General features: G+C 46.7%; 1 protein-coding gene across 1 annotated transcript in view; it reads left to right on the forward strand.

Moving 5' to 3' along the window:
- Window positions 1-20,411, forward strand: part of SULT4A1 (sulfotransferase family 4A member 1) — a 112,287-nt gene that overhangs the window by 81,457 nt on the left and 10,419 nt on the right. The window contains exon 5 of the mRNA XM_030215014.1: window positions 14,272-14,366. Coding sequence (XP_030070874.1) covers window positions 14,272-14,366 — 95 coding nt within the window. The remainder of the gene's footprint in view (window positions 1-14,271; window positions 14,367-20,411) is intronic.

Here is a 20,411-nt window from a genome sequence, read left to right on the forward strand (position 1 = left end):
AAAAGAGCATGGGCCAAAAACAAAACAGATGCAAACAAAATCATATGGAGAAAAGCTATAAGCACATATATAAACAGCATAAAGAAAGCGAAAGCAGAACACTACAGTACATATACGAACCTTGACCTGACCAATACAAAAAAATATTCTAACTCATGAAGAAACTACTGAAAACCTAGAACATATTGGCTACAACTGAAACACCACCAAATGCAGACGAGCTTGCATAATACTTCAAAAACAAAATAACAAACACAAGATCAAACCTTGCAAAACCACAAATAAACATCACAGGCTACCTACAGAACTGTGAAACACACAACAACCACACTGCAGCAGACAGAATATAGACCACGTACAAATCACCCCAACTAGACACAGTAAAGACACTATTGACAAAATATGTGCATACATACTGCCTACTTGACAAATGCTCCAGCTACATGATGAAAAACCCACCAGACTTGTTCATCAAGTACCTCACCAAACACATCGCATACATGTTTGAAAGAGGTCAGTTTCCAACAGACAAAGGCAACGTATCCCCAAAAACACTACCAGCAAGATCAGTGATATCACAAATTATAGACCTGTAGCCTCCATACCACTACTGACCAAAATTAAGGAAGGTCTAGTAACACAGCAACTAATGGAATACTTGACAAAATTCTCAATTCTTCATCAATCCCAATCAGGTTTTAGACCACTACACAGCAGTGAGATGGTCATAAACATCCTGATAATGAAATTCAGAAGCACAATATGCCAAGGACAGACCACACCACACTAATGACACTGCTCGACAACATAGGAATCAGCGGTTCAGTGGCAACATGGTTCAATGGCTTCCTAAAGACCAGATCCTACATTGTAAAGATGCCCAACCAAACATCAGCTTCATGGATATCTGAGTGCGGGGTACCACAGGGATCGCCAATGTCATGAATTCTATTCAATGTAATGAAACAAACTGGAATTAATGAGTTTCAACCCATATATATGCAGACTACGTCACCATCTTCATATCTTTCCAAAACAATATCACAAACATACAGGACAAAATAAAAAAGGATTGGACCTCATGGAAGAATGGACAACAACCTTAAAACTCAAACTGAACAGAGAAAAAAACAAACTCCAGCCCACACAACCCCACATCCTACCAAAGATTTACAATCAACCAACAAACATACCACATCGAAACACAACTTAAAATACTAGGAATCATTCTCGACAAACATCTAACACTGGACAATCAAATATCAGCAGTGACATCAAAATGCTTCAGAAAACTATGGAAACTGAGAAGAATAAGAAACTATTTTCCTAGACAATCTTTCCAGATACTGGTCCAATTACGATACTATCGCAACTAGATTACTGCAATGCAGCTTATGTAGGGTGCAAGGAAAACACATTAAAATTGTTGCAAATAGTCCAAAACACTGCAGCAGGACTGATTTTCAAGAAATCGAAATAAGAAAGAGTAATCCCATTGCTTGAAACACTACATTGGCTACCAGTCAAGGCAAGAATATTTTTCAAAGCGAGCACCCTAATCTTCAAGATACTATTTGGAATGGCATCTGAATATATGCTTAACATGATTGAACTATCCTGAAGAAATTCCAGCCCAGCAAATCTACCCAACTGCAAAAACACCATCTATAAAAACTATCTACACAGCAGGATTTAGCTACCAGGGTTCCAAATGCTGAAACTCGATACCAAAAACCATAAGAAGCATCACAAACCTCCTCCAATTCAGAAAAGAAATGAAAACTTACCTCTTCAAAAAAATTCTACAGCTAATCACAAAGATATTGTCGCCTTCTTTTCAAATGTACCTCTTCAAAAACTATATGAATAAACAACTCTACAACTGAATACAAAAGCTACAACTACCTTTTCCTCTTCAAATCTATCTCTTCAAATATTCTGTGAATAACCACACAAACTATAGATGCCCTCTCCACATTGCACAACACTATTGTAACTCCACCAAAATGTAAATTGTAAGCCACTTTGAACCAAAATTTGTTTTTTGGATAATAGTGGGATACAAGAATGCATAAATAAATAAATAGATAAATAAATAAATAAATAACAAGACACTGTTTATCAATTGTTTTCACACCCAGTCCATGAACAAGATATGCATGAGTTTTAGAAATTGTGAATCAATATGGTGTCTCTATACTAGAGAGTTGCACGGGGACAGAAATCTTACCCGTCCCCGCCCGTCCCCGCTGGAATCTTACCCGTCCCCGCCCGTCCCCACTGGAATCTTACCCATCCCCACCCATCCCCGCAAAAATTTAAACCATCCCAACCCGTCCCCACCCGTCCCCGTAAGAATTTAACCCATCCCCACCTATCCCCGTAAGAATTTAATAGTACATAAAAGAAAGTTCCAGTCAGCTCCCTCAGTCTCTCTCTGGATTTGAGCCACAGCACTGTAGGCAAGGAAGGAGTGGAAGCTGAAACTTGGAACACTCTGGTGTGCACATGTAAGATTTGTCTCTGATTTACTGGCAGTGTGTGCTGAGAGGCCGCCACATGCACGCGCCAGTAGGTTAGGTGACATCTGATTCTTGTGCCTGTGTCAGAGCTGAGGTCTGACACAAGTCTGGTAGCAAAGAGGATTAATAGTAACAAAGTAAGTGACAGCAAATAGACCTGAACGGTCCATCCACTCTGCCAATAGTCACACTCGTGATCAAGTCATCATTAAATCAACGAGTGTGATATTATATACTTGATTATGGTCTTTCTTCCGTTGTTCTGGAACAAAGACCACAGAAGTCTATCTGGCCCTATCCTTATGTTCCAACTACTGGAGTTGCCGTTGAAGCTCACTCCAGTCTATTCGTCTTCTCATTTGTGGGACACAGACCGTAAAAGTCTGTCCAGCACTGTCCTCATGTTCCAGCCACTGAAGTTGCTGTCTAAGCCCTTTCCAGCCCATCCTAAACCAGATTGCCATGTATGAGACACAGACCATACAAGTCTGCCAGGTATCAGCTCTAGTTCATCACAGCCAGAGTTGCCATCTAAGTGTCACTTGACACATCCACACACATGCAGCCATTTAAGGTTAGCTTTTTATATAACTTCCATTTTCTAATTAGAGATCCTCTGTGTTCATCCCACGCCTTTTTGAATTCCGTCATCATTTGTGACTCTACCACCTCCTTAATGGAAGACTTTCCACATTTATGCTGTTAAAGCAAGGAAGAAGAGGAGGAGGACACAGCACTCAAATAAATTGGTATTCGGTAGATGAGAGGCTGGTGCAGGTGCAGCTTACACTTCTACGGGAAGCCCACAGAACTGGTTCCATCCCCGTGGGAACCCCGCAGGAACTGCCTCCGTCCCCGCGGGAACCCCGCAGAACTGTTTCCATCCCCGCGGGAACCCCGCAGGAACTGCCTCCATCCCCGCGGGTTCCGCGGGATTCCCGCGGGGACGGAAGCCGTGCAGCTCTCTACTCTATACATTCTTATGCTAATGCTGTTCCCTTCTCCACTACTGCCAACTCCAGACTTCGCGCCTTCTGTTTCGCTGCACCCTACGCCTGGAATAAACTTCCTGAGCTCCTACGTCTTGCCCCATCCTTGGCCAACTTTAAATCTAGACTGAAAGCCCACCTCTTTAACATTGCGTTTGACTCGTAACCACTTGTAACCACTTGCCTCCACCTACCCTCCTCTCTTCCTTCCCGTTCACATTAATTGATTTGATTTGCTTACTTTATTTATTTTTTGTCTATTAGATTGTAAGCTCTTTGAGCAGGGACTGTCTTTCTTCTATGTTTGTGCAGCGCTGCGTACGCCTTGTAGCGCTATAGAAATGCTAAATAGTAGTAGTAGTAGTAATGATATTCAACAAGGGTCATTGCATGAAAGTCAGATATTAATAATTGGATAGTATTGAATCTATTGCAGCTGAATTCTCCCAAGAGAGAACTCCTGTGGATTCATAGAGAGTTGTCTTGGTTCTCATCCAAGTTTACACTGGGAAGGAGTTGCGCTTTTGGTGACAGATCAAGTTTGGAGTTTAGGTGTAGAGCCAGATTCAGGTCTGATCTTTGGTAATCATATTTCATGGATGGTTAGGTTTTTTTTATTACCTTCAACAGCTTCATTAAATTTGTCGCTATTTTTCCCAAAAAGATAAGGCAAAACTACTTTATGCTTATATCATATCTTGTATGGATTATTGTAACACTTTGTTACAGGGTTACCAACTAAAATTATTAAAAGACTGGTAAAAGAGGCACGTTTTGTAGAGGAATGAAATGGGCGCTAGCAAGGTTCCACGCCCCCCTCCCTACCTCCCCCTTTCCCTGTCTGTCGTCCGAGTTCCAGCCCCCTCCCCTCTGAGTTCCATGACCCCCCTCTCCCTCTGTCCCTCTCTGTTATCCGAGTTCCAGCCCCCCTCCCTCCCTCCATCTCCTCCGAATTCCAGGCCCCCCTCCCCTTTGAGTTGCAGGACCCCCCTCCCCTGCCCTTTGAGTTCCACGGCCCCCTCCCCTTCAAGCTGCAGGACTGCCCCCTCCCTCCCTCCACTCCCCTCCGAGTTCCATGCCCCCCCCTCTCCTATGAGTTCAACACCCCCACGTCTCCCTCCCTCGAAGTGCAAGCAGGACCTGTCCTCCGGCAGCCCCTCGCCTTCCTGCATGCCGGCTGTAATTTAAAAATTGTTACCTCGGGGTCCGGCATCAGCATTGAAGGCGAGCGGCGTTACAGACTGCCTTCCCATCTGTCTGAGCTCTGCCTCTGGTCCTGCCCTCATTTCCTGTTTCTGGAAGGGCGGGGCAACTTGAAGGGGAGGGGGCATCCTGCAGCTCGGAAGGGGAGGGCGGGGGAGCTGGACTGCTGAACTGGGAGGGGATGGAGATGGTGGTGCGAACTCGTACTGTGCTTGAGATGCGTCGCGGTTTCCCAGGCAACACGGTGACGTCACCGGAAGGCTTCAGACATTACGAACCGGGCTTCAACTTCCTGGCAGTCAGCTTCAGAACATTGGAGGTGCAAATTATTATAGTAGATTGCAACAAGTGCAAAATGCTGCAGCATAACTTTTGACAAATACTGGATCGTGAGAGCATATTTATCCAATCCTTATCTTATTACAATTGTCTATATTGGTTGTCCATAGAGTTGTTGCATTTTTAAGTTACTGGTTTTGGCTTTTACTACTACTACTACTTAGCATTTCTATAGCGCTGCCAGGGTTACGCAGCGCTGTACAAGTTTAAACATGGGGAAGGACAGTCCCTGCTCAAGAGAGCTTACAATCTAAAGGTAAAAACTATGTAGTCAGTGTAGGTATCAGGAATGGGAAGGTGGTTAGGCACCAAAAGCAAGGGAGAAGAGATGGGCCTTGAGTAAGGACTTGAAAATGGGCAGTGAGGGCGCATGGCGTATGGGCTCAGGAAGTCTGTTCCAGGCATAAGGTGATGCGAGGCAGAAGGGGCGGAGTCTGGAGTTAGCGGTGGTGGAGAAGGGTACAGAAAGGAGTGATTTGTCCTTAGAGCGGAGGTTACGGGTGGGAACATATGGGGAGAGGAGGGTAGAGAGGTAATGGGGGGCTGCAGATTGAGTGCACTTGAAGGTCAATAGGAGAAGCTTGAACTGTATACGGTAGCGGATCGGGAGCCAGTGAAGCGACTTGAGGAGAGGGGTGATATGAGAGTATCGGTTCACGCAGTAGATAAGACGTGCGGCGGAATTTTGGACAGATTGAAGGGGGGATAGGTGGCTAAGCAGGAGGCCAGCAAGGAGAAGGTTGCAATAGTCAAGACGAGAGGTAACGAGCGAGTGGACGAGGGTTCGGGTGGTCTGTTCAGAGAGGAATGGGCAAATTTTGCTAATATTATAGAGGAAGAAGCGACAGGTCTTAGCTGTCTGCTGGATATGGGCAGAGAAGGAGAGGGAGGAGTCAAAAATGACTCCGAGATTGCAGGCTGAAGAGACGGGGAGGATGAGGGCGTTGTCAACAGAGACAGAAAGTGGGGGAAGAGGAGAAGAGGGTTTGGGTGGAAAGACAAGGAGCTCAGTCTTTGCCATGTTCAGTTTCAGATGCCGGTTGGACATCCAGGCAGCGATGTCTGAAAGGCAGGCCGAAACTTTGACCTGGGTTTCAACTGTGATGTCGGGAGTGGAGAGGTAAAGCTGGGTATCATCAGCATATAGATGGTACTGGAAACCATGTGATGAGATCAACGAGCCCAGGGAAGAGGTGTATATTGAGAAAAGAAGCGGTCCAAGGACAGATCCTTGAGGGACCCCAACAGAGAGCGGGACGGGGGTGGAAGAAGAGCCATTAGAAAATATTCTGAAGGTGCGTTGGGAAAGATACGAGGAGAACCAGGAGTGGACGGAGCCCTGGAACCCAAAATAGGACAGTGTGTCAAGAAGTAAATTATGATTGACGGTGTCAAAGGCGGCAGATAGGTCGAGGAGGATGAGGATAGAATAGTGACCTTTGGATTTGGCAAGGAACAGGTCATTGCAGACTTTAGAGAGTGCTGTTTCTGTTGAGTGTAGTGGGTGAAAGCCAGATTGAAGCGGGTCGAGGACGGCCTGAGAGGAGAGGAAGATTTTTAAAGATTTTTCATGGATTGCTCTGGGCTACTTGCAATGCATGGAATTCCTCCAACTATGGGGCCTTAAATGACCACATATGCAAGCAACCCATGTTAAAGGGCACACACTCGACCTTATTACACACAAATTATCTTCTGACCAAAACCTTATACTATCAGAAACAAAATGGACTGACATATCATGGTCAGACCACCACAAATTAAACCTATTCCTACAATGACGAAAAAAAGGCTCACAGCACAATCAAAAACGTACAACCTACACCACGAGAGGCCAAACTGACCCTGTAACATTCTGGCAACGGATCTACAAGAACGAGTGGACAGCACAAACAGACTCAAAACACTATCTCCTAGATTGGGACAACAGATGCAGAAGCATATTAGACGAAATAGCATCACTACAAACAAGAACTTCACGAAGACACAACTCGATACCATGGTTTAACGAAGAACTGAAAAAACTAAAAACACAAACCAGGAGGCTTGAACGAGCATGGAGTAAAATAAAAGATGATCACACACTTAACACATGGAAACAAATGCAAAGAACATATAAATACGCAATAAGACAAACCAAAAGGTCATACTACAAAACCAAAATAGGGCCAGACTACAAAGACATGCATAAACTTTTCCAACTCGTGAACAAACTACTAGGTACCACACCGGTTACCACAACCAACACAGATACCCCATTAGCTGACAACCTTGCTAAATACTTCAACGAGAAAATTATAAAGCTACGAAGCACGCTACCTCATAACACCACCGATCACAAAAAATTCATTGACTGTCTAGACCCAATCCCCGATGAATATCCAGCAGACCGAATCTGGACAAACTTCGCTCTACTTACAGATGAAACTGTCACCCAAGCGATTAACAGGTTCACCAAATCCCACTGTAAACTGGACATATGCCCCATCAACCTAATAAAATCTGCCCCTCAACGCTTCATAACAGACCTCACATCATAGGAGCCAACTTTTCAAAATTATTGGGGGTGCTAAGCCCAATGGAAATAATCCCTTCCTGGACACATACAAGGAATTTTTCCAATATTGGGGGTGCTCAAGCACCCACAGCACCCACAGAGTCGGCTCCAATGCCTCACATCACACCTAAATTACATGTTACAACACAGTCACTTCCCTAAGGATAAAGGAAACATACTACTCACCCCAATACCTAAAGATTCAAAGAAAAAAGTAAATGACATAACCAATTACCGCCCTGTAGCATCTATCCCTCTGGCAGTCAAACTAATGGAAAGTATGGTAACCAAGTAGCTTACCGACTACTTAAACAAATTCTCAATATTATATGAATCACAGTCAGGATTTCGATCCAACCACAGCACCGAAACAGTACTAATCACTCTCCTAACCAAATTCAAACAAGCAATTGCAATTGGCAATAGTGTACTTCTTCTACAATTCGACATGTCCAGCGCATTCGACATGGTAAACCATAAAATACTATTAAACATCCTAGAATACTTCGGGATTGGAGGAAATGTACTTAGTTGGATCAAAGGCTTCCTAACCACAAGAACATACCAAGTGATATCAAATTCAAATAAATCATCACCATGGAAACCAGAATGCGACGTACCCCAAGGATCACCGCTTTCACCGACCCTTTTCAACCTAATGATGACACCTCTAGCCAAATCACTATCCAACCAAGGCCTTAATCCTTACATCTGTGCAGACGATGTCACGATCTACATCCCGTTCAAACATGATCTAACAGAAATCACAAATGAAATCAAACACAGCCTCCAAATCATGAATTCATGGGCATTTCAATTAAAACTCAACGCAGAAAAAACACAATTTCTCATCCTCTCATCACAATATAACATGAACAAACCCACCACTATAAACACCCCAGACTACACCCTTCCTGTTTCAGATAGCCTGAAAATTCTTGGAGTTACAATTGACCGTAATCTCACACTAGAAAGCCATGCGAAAAATACAACAAAGAAAATGTTCCATTCAATGTGGAAACTTAAATGAATAAAAACTTTCTTCCCACGAGAAATATTCCGCAGCTTGGTACAATCATTGGTGCTAAGCCACCTAGATTATTGCAATGCAATCTATGCCGGATGCAAAGAACAAATCATTAAGAAACTCCAAACTGCCCAAAACACTGCAGCCAGACTCATATTCGGAAAAACAAAATACGAAAGTGCCAAACCCTTAAGAGAAAAACTACACTGGCTCCCAATTAAAGAATGTATTGCGTTCAAAATCTGCACTCTGGTTCATAAAATCATTCACGGCGAGGCCCCGGTCTACATGTCAGACCTCATAGACCTACCACCCAGGAACACAAAAAGGTCAGCACGCACATTCCTGAATCTCCACTACCCCAGCTGCCCTTACCATCGATCAGTAAATTGCTCCATATCTTGCACTACCTTTAAGTGTATTATCCAATCTTGCAAAGTGGGTCCAAAGGAATGCTTCCAGTTAGCAACTCTCTTACACTTGGCTGCTGACAAACAATGATTTAAGTCTTCATTGCCATTTAGGTTCTCTCTTGTTATTCATTGCCATTTAGGTTCTCTCTTCTTATTCAAGCCCAAGAGGCATGTTGTGGATTCGAGAGGAAAGCCAGATGTGGTGCGCTTTCTCAAGGGAGTTAATCACCTGCACCCTCCTCTGCACTCAGTGGTATCTGCGTGGAATCTCATTCTGGTGCTAAGAGCCTTGCAGAAGCCGCCTTTTGAACCCTTGTCGAGGGCATCACTGAAAGACCTGACGTTAAAAGCAGTCTTTTTGGTGGCTATCACTTCAGCCAGAAGAGTTTCCGAGCTACAGGCGCTATCATGTCGAGAGCCCTTTCTGCAGTTCACTGAGGCAGGAGTGTCTATTCGCACAGTGCCTTCCTTCCTGCCCAAGATTGTTTCTCGCTTCCATGTGAATCAGCAGCTCTGTCTCCCATCCTTTCGTAGGGAGGACTACCCAGAGGAGTACTCTGCTCTCAAATATCTAGATGTGAGACGAGTCATCATCAGATACTTGGAAGTGACCAATGATTTCCGGAAGTCGGATCATCTGTTTGTCCTGTTTGCAGGTCCTCGTAAGGGTCTGCAGGCTGCTAAGCCTACAGTGGCAAGATGGGTCAAGGAAGCCATTGCAGCAGCTTATGTGGCCGCGGGGAAGGTGCCGCCTATCCGGCTGAAGGCTCACTCCACCAGAGCTCAGGCGGCCTCGATGGCAGAGGCCAAGTCCGTCTCCTTGGAAGAGATTTGCAAGGCGGCAACTTGGGCATCGGCTCATACCTTCTCCAGGCATTACCGCTTGACTGTGGCTGCTCGGGCGGAGGCCCGGTTTGGAGCTTCAGTGTTGTGGTCAGGGATTTCTATGTCCCGCCCTGGGTGAGTACTGCTTCGGTACATCCCACCAGTCTATGGATTGATCAGCATGATGATATGGAAGGTAAAATTATGTATCATACCTGATAATTTTCTTTCCATTAATCATAGCTGATCAATCCATAGCCCCTCCCAGATATCTGTACTGTTTTTATTCTGGTTGCATTTCAGGTTCAAGTTTAGTCTTCAGTTCTTGTTCAGGAGGACTTCGTGTTCAAGTTTTTTTCAGTTGGATTCTTCAGGAGTTGAGACGATTTTGTGTTACAGTGAGCTGCTGCATTCCTCTCCCCTCCGTTTTACGGGGCTGGATTGAGACCTAAATTCTGCCGGCGCTCCCTCCCGATTCGTGCAGCTGTAGGGCAGCTTTGTACCCCTCCCGCTTCGGCGGTGTTAGGGTCAGTCAGCTCCTCCCGCGGTTGCGGTTGCAGGATAAGCCAGATCCCCCCGCATCGGCGGGGTGGTGTCCCTCCCCCGCTCCGCGGGGATGAGCTGGATGGATTCCCCTCCCCCACTTGTGTGGGGATGAGCTGGGTTAATTCCCCTCCCCCGTTTCGGCGGTGGTGAGCTGGGCAGAGTGTCTCTTTGTGGGTGTAATTCTCTAAGTGCTGAGTCCTGCGGATGGAGCTTTGATATCGACATACTGAGGAGTTTCCGGCAGCACATGACCACATATAGGGAGGCAAAAGGATTGCTCTCTATCTCCACCTGCTGGTAGATGGACACAACCCACCAGTCTATGGATTGATCAGCTATGATTAATGGAAAGAAAATTATCAGGTATGATACATAATTTTACCTTCTAAAATTCCCTCCCATACAAAAATCTATATAAATTTGTAATAGAGCCTTTTAATTTCCCCAGTGCCACCCACAAATTCTCAAGATGATCTCTGTCCTCTGGATCATCCCTCAACCAGCCTTGGGTACTAATAAAATATTTAACTGGTAAATATGGAAAGTCCCCTCCTGAAAGATTATAAATATCTTTTAATTCTTCAAAAGTGTATATTTCCTCCACATCTAACAATTGCCTAAAGAGGATCAGCCCCTTGTTCTCTCTTGCAAATTCCCCACTTTCACGCCCTGCTACAAATGTAGGCTCATACCTAATAGGGGGTTAAGAGGATACCTGTGACCTAGTCCCACATTTGGCTTGTACCCTTTCCCATAATTCCAAGAAATGTCTCATAAAAGGATTGGAAATTTGCCACAGATACTGCCATGGCCCAGTTGAAAGCCATAATAAATATTGCAAAGCAAATGAAGGGAATTAGTCTTGCACTAATGTAATCCCCATTATAATGGGGATTACTTAGTGATGGCAGCCCCTCCCTGGAGTCACTGAGGGGAGGGATTCTGGTTGTAGAAGGGAGCGTGAAAAGCCCAGCCCCAAGAGGAGTGTTTGTGGGAAAGTGCTGAGGGAAACGTTCCTGGTTGTTGAATGACTAGAGGAGGAGTTTAAAGTTAATAAATGTTACTGTTGGGGTTTGCAAGAGGTTTTTGATTGCTTCTACCCCCACCGAGATCCTTGTGGAGAAAGGGGTGTCCTGGATGAGTTGAAGAAACTAAGATTGACTAAAGTGGAGGTTTTTGCCAGTAAAGCATTAACTGTGAAGTGGAAGTATGGAATCCCAGCCTGGGAGCAGGAAAAGGAAAGAGCCTGTTCGGAACCAGAGGTGGTAGACCAGAGAGGTAGATAGACAGGGAGGTCTGGTCCTATGGAAGATCACTTGCTGCACTAGTGCTGCAGGCACAGCCTTAGGTTGTTTCACCCAGAAAGGATGGATAAATGGACAGGAGGAGCTGTAAATATGTACATACTATAGGACCAAAGGGAAAAATTATCATCATCTTCAATTTTAAAAAATACTTGCCTAATAAATTTAGTAACTAGAGGCTTCATAGATAAAGAAGAATCAAAAAGAACCCCTAAGTTCTGATTTACATTAATGATTGGGACTGTTAAATCCATAATCACAAAATCTCTAGGTACATCATCAGATGAATAACTAGTCAATAAGAGTATTTGTGTTTTTGCAATACTGAATTTTAAATGATTACCTTTTAACCATTGATTCACTGTATTTAAACAAAGCCTTAGCATTTGAAACACATCCTCCACAGACGTGTCAGTGTCGATCAGAAATTTAATATCATCAGTATACAATCTACATTTCAAACCTAAACAGTTAAACAGTCTGCAGAGAGATATTAAAAATATATTTATCATTGTTGATAAAGAAGAGCCTTTAGGAATTCCTAATATAGCGGAATTAGAAAAGGTACAGAGCAGGGCACAAAAATGATAAAGGGGATGGAACAACTTCCTCAAGAAGAAAGGCTAAAGCAGCTAGGGCTCTTCAGCTTGAAGAAGAGATGGCTGAGGGGCGATATGATAGAAGTCTATAAAATATTGAGTGGAGTGAATCACTTGTTTACTTTTTCCAAAAATACTAGGACTAGGGGGGCATGCAATGAAGTTGCTAAGTAGTAAATTTAAAACAAACCGGAGAAAATATTTCTTCACTCAACGTGTAATTGAACTCTGAAATTTGATGCCAGAGAATGTGGTAAAAGCAGTTAGTTTAGCAGGGCCCTGGAGTAGCCTAGAGAAGGGGACCCAGGCCCATATCCTACTCTAAATGTTACACTTGTAGTGGAAAGTGTGAGCCCTCCAAAATCCACCAAAAGCCTACTGTACCCACATATAGGTGACAACTGCAGCCACAAGGGTTACTGTAGTGGTGTACAGTCGGGTACAGTAGGTTTTTGGTGGGTATTGGAGGGATCACCATAAAGATGTAGCGGTGAGATGTGGACCTGGAACCTTTTATGTGACGTCAACTTCAGTGCCCCATAAGGTGCCCCACTGCTCTACTGGAATGTCTGTGTGGCCAGGCTACTAAGAATGCTGCCCCCCCCCCCCCCCCCCCCCATATATCTCAATGACTTGTTTTTGAGCATTTTTCATTTGGCTACTCCAGGGCCCTGCTTGCTGTTCTAATAGGATTGGCATAACATCTGAAGCTGTCATAGAGGCTGGTACGTACTGTTTCTTTCACATCTTTGGGGAGTGGGAGGGGGTCAGTGACCACTGGGAGAGTGGGGAGGGGGTCATGCCTTAATCCCTCCAGTGGTCATTTAAGACACCTTTGTGTGACTTACTCGTGATTGAAACAAGTCTACCAAAACCTCTAACTTGTAGTCCTGAACGTTTTTTCTTTGTTTCATTATAGCAGAAAAACATCCAGGTTTTCGGAATGCCCAAATCCTGCCCCTGACATGCTTCATTGTTATTTGGATGCATTGCATAGAAAAACATCTTAAAAATGAGTTTCAAAAATAGCAACTTGGACGTTTTGGCAAAAAATACATCTATCTGCTGCTTTGTGCCACTTTTTGGATGTTTTCCTGTTTCAAAAATGAGCCCCTTAATTTCTGCCTCTCCCTGCCAATTTTGGGGCATAGGCAGCGGTGTTCCTAGGGGTGCTGACACCCGGGGTGGATCGCCGATGCGCCCCGCCCCCAGGTGCAGCGCCCCCCCGGATGCAGCGCGACCCCCCCCCCCCCGGCGAAAGGACACCCCCCCGCGAAAGAACCCCCCGCCCAGGTGCATGCTGCTTGGGGGGTGCCGCGTGCGCCTGTTCGTTGTTCGTTCCATGCTCCCTGTTCTGGGACAGAGGGAGCATGGAACGAATGACGAACTGGCGCGCACGGCACCCCCCTAGCGGCGTGCACCTGGGGCGGACCGCCCCCACCGCCCCCCCCCCCTAGGAATGCCACTGGGCATAGGCCCTACTTCCGAACTACTGGAGTTGCTATCGAAGCCCACTCCAGCCTTGATCTTGATCTATTTTTGCCATTTATGGGACCCAGACAGTAGAAGAAAAAAAATCTGGACAGGAGACAAGAAGAGGGGCATAAATTGTGCTGCTGTAGAAACCTTGCACCAGGACTCAGCTCACCTCAGTATGCATACTAATAAGATTTAAAGATCTTGTTCAGCTTAATTTACTGATTTTATAGCAAACATCCAAAATAGGTAAAAGTGGTCTTGAAATTTTAAGCCTTTCAATTGTTCTAGGTTCTTACATGTGAGTTGTAACTTTTGAAAAATGTTATTCAGTATAATCCATTATACTGCTTGTCTGCAAGACTAAATTGCTTTGCATCTCTTACTTTAAATGTACATATGCACCACCTACAACAGTATTGTGCCTGGTGCTACTGTCATTAATTAATGACATCTTTGTCATCTCTGCAGTAGGTTATGGTTCATGGTTTGAGCACGTGCAGGAATTCTGGGAACATCATATGGACTCCAATGTACTTTTCCTTAAGTATGAAGATATGCACAAGGTAGAATTTAGAATATTAATTTTTCTAAATGCCTAGTTTTTTTGATTGTGGTTCATGACTTTGTTGTTTCATGTTGTGGTACTTCATCTGGTTGTGTGTGTTTATGTGAGCTTACAACTGCGTTTGTGGGGTGTAAGAGTTCTCAGTTCAATATTCAGACCAGTGGTGAGAAAATCAGTGCAGCATTTTGAAAAATATGTATATTCAGTGCCACTGTCTACATAGGCAATAAGTGCTAAACATTCGATTAAAGCATTTGCTGTGGCAGCTATATGTACTTCAGTGATATCCAGCTGCTATACATAATGGGGTAGATATTCAGCCCATGGGAATCACAGGTTTTTTTTAAACTCTGACAGCTGCGGGGAGAATTAGTCCCAGATATTCACAGCACTGAATATCAGGACTACTACTACTACTACTTAACATTTCTAGAGCGCTACTAGGGTTACGCAGCACTGTACAGTTTAACAAAGAAGGACAGTCCCTGCTCAAAGGAGCTTACAATCTAAAGGACGAAATGTCAAGTTGGGGCAGTCTAGATTTCCTGAATAGAAGTATGGTGGTTAGGTGCCGAAGGCGACATTGAAGAGGTGGGCTTTCAGCAAGGATTTGAAGATGGCAGGAAGGGGGCCTGGCGAATGGGCTCAGGGAGTTTATTCCAAGCATGGGGTGAGGCGAGGCAGAAAGGGCGGAGCCTGGAGTTGGCAGTGGTGGAGAAGGGTACTGAAAGGAGAGATTTGTCTTGAGAGCAGAGGTTAAGGGTAGGAACGTAGGGGGAGATGAAGGTAGAGAGGTAGGGAGGGGCTTCAGATTGAGTGCATTTGTAGGTTAGTAGGAGAAGCTTGAACTGTATGCGGTACCTAATCGGAAGCCAGTGAAGTGACTTGAGGAGAGGGGTGATATGAGTATATCGGTCCAGGCGGAAGATAAGACGTGCAGCAGAGTTCTGAATGGACTGAAGGGGGGATAGATGGCTAAGTTGGAGGCCAGTGAGGAGTAGGTTGCAGTAGTCAAGGCAAGAGGTAATGAGAGAGGGGATGAGAGTTCGGGTGGTGTGCTCAGAAAGGAAAGGGCGAATTTTGCTAATGTTATAGAGGAAGAAGCGACAGGTCTTGGCTATCTGCTGGATATGCGCAGAGAAGGAGAGGGAGGAGTCGAAGATGACTCCAAGGTTGCAGGCAGATGAGACGGGGAGGATGAGGGTGTTATCAACTGAGATAGAGAGTGGAGGGAGAGGAGAAGTGGGTTTGGGTGGGAAGACAATAAGCTCGGTCTTGGCCACGTTCAGTTTCAGGTGGCGGTTGGACATCCAGGCAGCAATGTCAGATAAGCAGGCCAATACCTTGGCCTGGGTTTCTGCAGTGATGTCTGGTATGGAGAGATAAAGCTGGGTGTCGTCGGCGTAAAGATGATATTGGAAACCGTGAGATGAGATCAGGGAGCCCAGGGAAGAGGTGTAGATTGAAAAAAGAAGGGGACCAAGGACAGATCCCTGAGGAACTCCAACAGAGAGCGGGATGGGGGTGGAGTAGAAAAAGAGAATGTACTCTGAAGGTACGGTGGGAGAGATAAGAGGAGAACCAGGAGAGGACAGAGCCCTGGAACCCAAATGAGGATAGTGTGGCAAGAAGTAAATTGTGATTAACAGTGTCAAAAGCGGCGGATAGGTTGAGGAAGATGAGGATAGAATAGTGGCCTTTAGATTTGGCAAGGAACAGGTCATTGCAGACTTTAGATAGTTGGAGGGACAGGTAGGGTCCAGTGGTGGTTTTTTGAGGAGTGGTGTGACTACAGCATGCTTGAGGGTGTCAGGGACAGTTGCAGTGGAGAGAGAGAGGTTGAGGATATGACAGATGGTGGGGGGGTGACAGTAGGAGAGATGGTGTTGAGTAAGTTGGTGGGGGTGGGGTCAGAGGAACTGGTGGTGCATTTTGAGGAGGAGAGAAGATGGGCGGTTTCCTCTTCAGTGATATCAGGAAAAGAGGAGAAGGAGGCCTGGGTTGGTTGGTTGAGGGAGTGGGTTAAAGGGTGAAGAGGAGGAGATGGTTTGGTGGTGAATTCGAGGTTGATCTTCTGCACCTTGTCGTGGAAGTAATCAGCCAGTGATTGAGGAGAGAGTGAGGGGTGGGGGGGGTGGGAGCAGAGGGCACTTTGAGGAGGGAGTTAAGGGTGGCGAAGAGACGACGAGGGTTAGAGCTGAGGGAATTAGTCAATTGGGTGTAATAGTCCTGTTTGGCGAGGAATAGGGAGGACTGGAAGGAGGATAGCATGAATTTGTAATGAATGAAATCAGTATGGGTGCGAGATTTCCTCCAGAGGTGTTCAGCCAATCGGGCGCAGGAGCGAAGGTATTGGGTGCAAGGGGTCAGTCAGGGCTGGGGATTAGTACGCCTTGTGGGACGGGAGATGGCTGGTGCAAGGGTGTCCAGTGCAGAGGAGAGAGTGGCATTGTAGGTGGAGACAGCCTTGTCGACAGACTCGGAGGACATAATGGAAGGGAGGAGATTAGAGATACTAGAGGATAAGGTGGGAGGGTCGACAGCCTGGAGATTCCTGGAAGTAGTGGTTAGTGTTGGGCGGGACTGAGGGGGAGGGTGATGAAGTGTGAAGGTGATCAGGTGATGGTCAGAGATAGGAAGAGCTGAGGCGCAGAAATTGGAGGGTGAGCAGGTAGAGAAGAGGACAAGACAGTGGCCAGATTGGTGAGTAGGGGTGGTGGAGCTCAGTTGGAGGTTGAAGGAGGAGGTTAGAGTGAGGAACTGAGAAGCATAAGAGTCGGATGGGTCATCAGTGTGTATCTTAAAGTCTCCAAGAATGAGGGATGGGGATGAAGAAAAACGGAGAGCCAGGCATCGAAGTCGGTAAGGAAGGAAGAGAGGGACTTATCAGGGGGGGCGGTAAATGACTGCAACTTTGAGTGGCAGCAGGTAGAATAGACAGATGGATGAGAAGCAGTGAGACTGCGGTAGGAGGAGAGGTTGAAAACTGCAGGAGGGTGAAAGTAGTAACCTGACACCGCCACCGCAGCCAACTGGGCGGGGAGAATGGGAGAAGAGATAACCTCCATGGCATAGGGCCGCGACTGAGGCAGAGTCGTTGGAGGTGAGCCAGGTTTCAGTTAGGGCGAGCAGTTGAAGGGAATGGGAGATGAAGAGATCATGGGTGAAGGAAAGTTTGTTGCAGACCGAGCGGGCATTCCACAGGGCACACGAGAAGGGGAGGGAGGAGGGGGGAGAAGGGGAATAGAGATGGGATTGGAGACATCGCAGAAACGTTTGCATGGATGAGACAAGGACGAGGACAGGTGTGGGGGACCTGGGTTGGGATTGATGTCTTCCGCGGATAGCAGGAGAAGGAGCAAGAGAGTGCGGAGGAGGGTGGGGGAGGTAGGGCGACGAAGGCGACGAAGACGGGATGCGCTTAGGAGGAATGGGGAAGGGTTCATGGCAGGAAGGAGGTGGTTGAAGGTTGAGAGCTAGGAAGGACAAGGAAGATAGTAGAGATGGTGTGGTGGTGGGGGACGGGGTGGGTAGGGTATTGCAGTAGTGAGCAGGATGGGAGAGGACATGGATAGGCAGTGAGTTCATGCGGTATACAGCAGTGGGGGGAGGGGGAATAGATTAGGAAGGGACAGGGCAATGAAGAGAATGTGTAAGGGTGCCATAAGTAGTGACTGAGGTGTTTACGGGTGCAAATGTAGTGATGGTGGTTTGACAGGCAGATTGGCAGGTGGGAAGGTAGGTAGAGGGGCTGGCAGGCAGGTAGGTAGGTTGATGGGGGCAAGCAGGCAGGTAGGTTTCTGGGCTGGGGGGCAGGCAGGCAGTTAGATGGGCTGGGAGGCAGGCAGGTTGAAGGGTGAGCAGTCAGTTAGGAGAGTGATGGGCTGGCAAGGCAGCAGGCGGGGAGGCAGGTAGGTAGTTGTGCAGGCTAGGAGGCAGGCAGGTTGTTGATGGGCAGACAAGCAGGCAAGTTGAAGGGCAGGTTGGTTGACTGGCTCGCAGGCAGACAGGCAGGAACAGGTGAGTGCGGTGGAGAGCTCAGCAGCAGGACTGGAACAAGCTGGAATAATTTGGAGGTTGTTTGATTGGCTAGCAGGCAGGCAGGCAAGAACAGGTGAGTGCGGAGGAGAGCACAGCAGCGGGACTGGAGCAAGCTGGAATAATATGGAGCAGAAGAGAGCAGAGCAGCAGTATTGGAGCAAGCTGGAACAAGCTGGAGCAGACGGACTGGAACGAGCTGGATCAGGCGGACTGGAACAAGCAGGGAGAAGCTGGATCAGGCGGACTGGTACAAGCTGGAGCAGATGGACTGGAACAAGCAGGGAGAAGCTGGATCGATGGACTGGAACAAGCAGGGACTGGAACAAGCAGGGAGAAGCTGGATCAGGCGGACAGGAACAAGCTGAAGCCGGATCGGGCGGACTGGAACAAGCTGGAGCAGATGGACTGGAACAAGCAGGGAGAAGCTGGATCAGGCGGACTGGAACACGCTGGAACAAACTGGATCAGGTGGACTGGAACAAACTGGGGCAGATGGACTGGAGTAAGCTGGAGCAGAGAGTTGCTGAGCAGGAGGACCAGGATAAGTTGGAACAGACGGACTGGAGTAAACAGGAGCAGAAGAGAGCAGCAGAGCAGTGGGACTGGGACAAGCTGGGACAGACGGACTGGAGCGAGCTATAGTAGATCGGGGGGGGGGGGGGGGTTGTTCGTTTCTGGTCTTTGGCTTCATCGTCTGTTCAGCTCAAGCATTCATTCATTCCTAAACAAGGTATGTAATCCTATGAGCTGCTGCAACCTAGCACCAGCAACTCTCAGCGGGTATTCATCTAGGATGTGGGACTGGAACTAGTGGGGAAGTTCGCTCTCTTTGTCTGTTACGGTCCACCAGCGGGTACGTCTCATAACAGTCCTCCATGCTAGTCTATTCTGTCCAGATCCTAGGACTCGGCAGCTCAGGCTCCACCGTGCAGGCTGGCTACTCCCGCGTGAGTCATCAACACGGTCGATGTCGAGCTGGGAGGCTGTGTTCGGGTGGGTTTCCTGGTGCTCCTGATCTGCCTGGGAGGTCTGCGGTCCGGCTTCCCGGCGTATGGCCGAGTGCGCGGTGTCTCTATCCTCCTCTGTTCGATCCATGTGGTCGACGGCCGGTGTCTCCTTCGTTCCGCTCCTCCCTGGCTCAACGACTAATTTCAGTGGGGTTGGATGCTGGAGCTTATGTGAGTCCCAATCAGTATTCAGCCAAAGCCTACATAAGACAGTTATGTAGGCCCTGGCTTAATATTGGCCAGGACCCACATAAATTTGCCCAACCTTTTTTAAGTGATTTGAGTCCCTGCCTGCTCCCCCAAAAGAGCCCCAATCCTCCCTTTCCCCCTCCCCAACCAACCCCCCCCCCCCCCCCACCCGGAATGGCTCCCTATCCTCCTCAGTCTCAATAGCGAGGGATGTTATGTTCTGCCCCATCACCCCCACTGGACCACCAGGGGCAGTATTCACAATGGAGAAGGGTAGTTAGTGAGGTTCTCAGGGGTCTGTGCTAGGACCGCTGCTTTTTAATATATTTATAAATGATTTAGAGATGGGAGTAACTAGCGAGGTAATTAAATTTACTGATGACACAAAGTTATTCAAAGTCGTTAACTCGCGACAGGATTGTGAAAAATTACAGAAGGACCTTACGAGACTGGGCGGCTAAATGGCAAATGATGTTTAATGTGAGCAAGTGCAAGGTGATGCATGTGGGAAAAAAGAACCCAAATTATAGCTACGTCATGCAAGGTTCCACGTTAGGAGTTACGGACCAAGAAAGGGATCTGGGTGTCGTTGTCGATAATACACTGAAACCTTCTGCTCAGTGTGCTGCTGCGGCTAGGAAAGCAAACAGAATGTTGGGTATTATTAGGAAAGGTATGGAAAACAGGTGTGAGGATGTTATAATGCCGTTGTATCGCTCCATGGTGCGACCGCACCTTGAGTATTGTGTTCAATTCTGGTCGCCGCATCTCAAGAAAGATATAGTAGAATTGGAAAAGGTGCAGCG

The sequence above is a fragment of the Microcaecilia unicolor genome, chromosome 9, assembly GCF_901765095.1.
Source record: "Microcaecilia unicolor chromosome 9, aMicUni1.1, whole genome shotgun sequence".
NCBI classification, from domain to species: domain Eukaryota; kingdom Metazoa; phylum Chordata; class Amphibia; order Gymnophiona; family Siphonopidae; genus Microcaecilia; species Microcaecilia unicolor.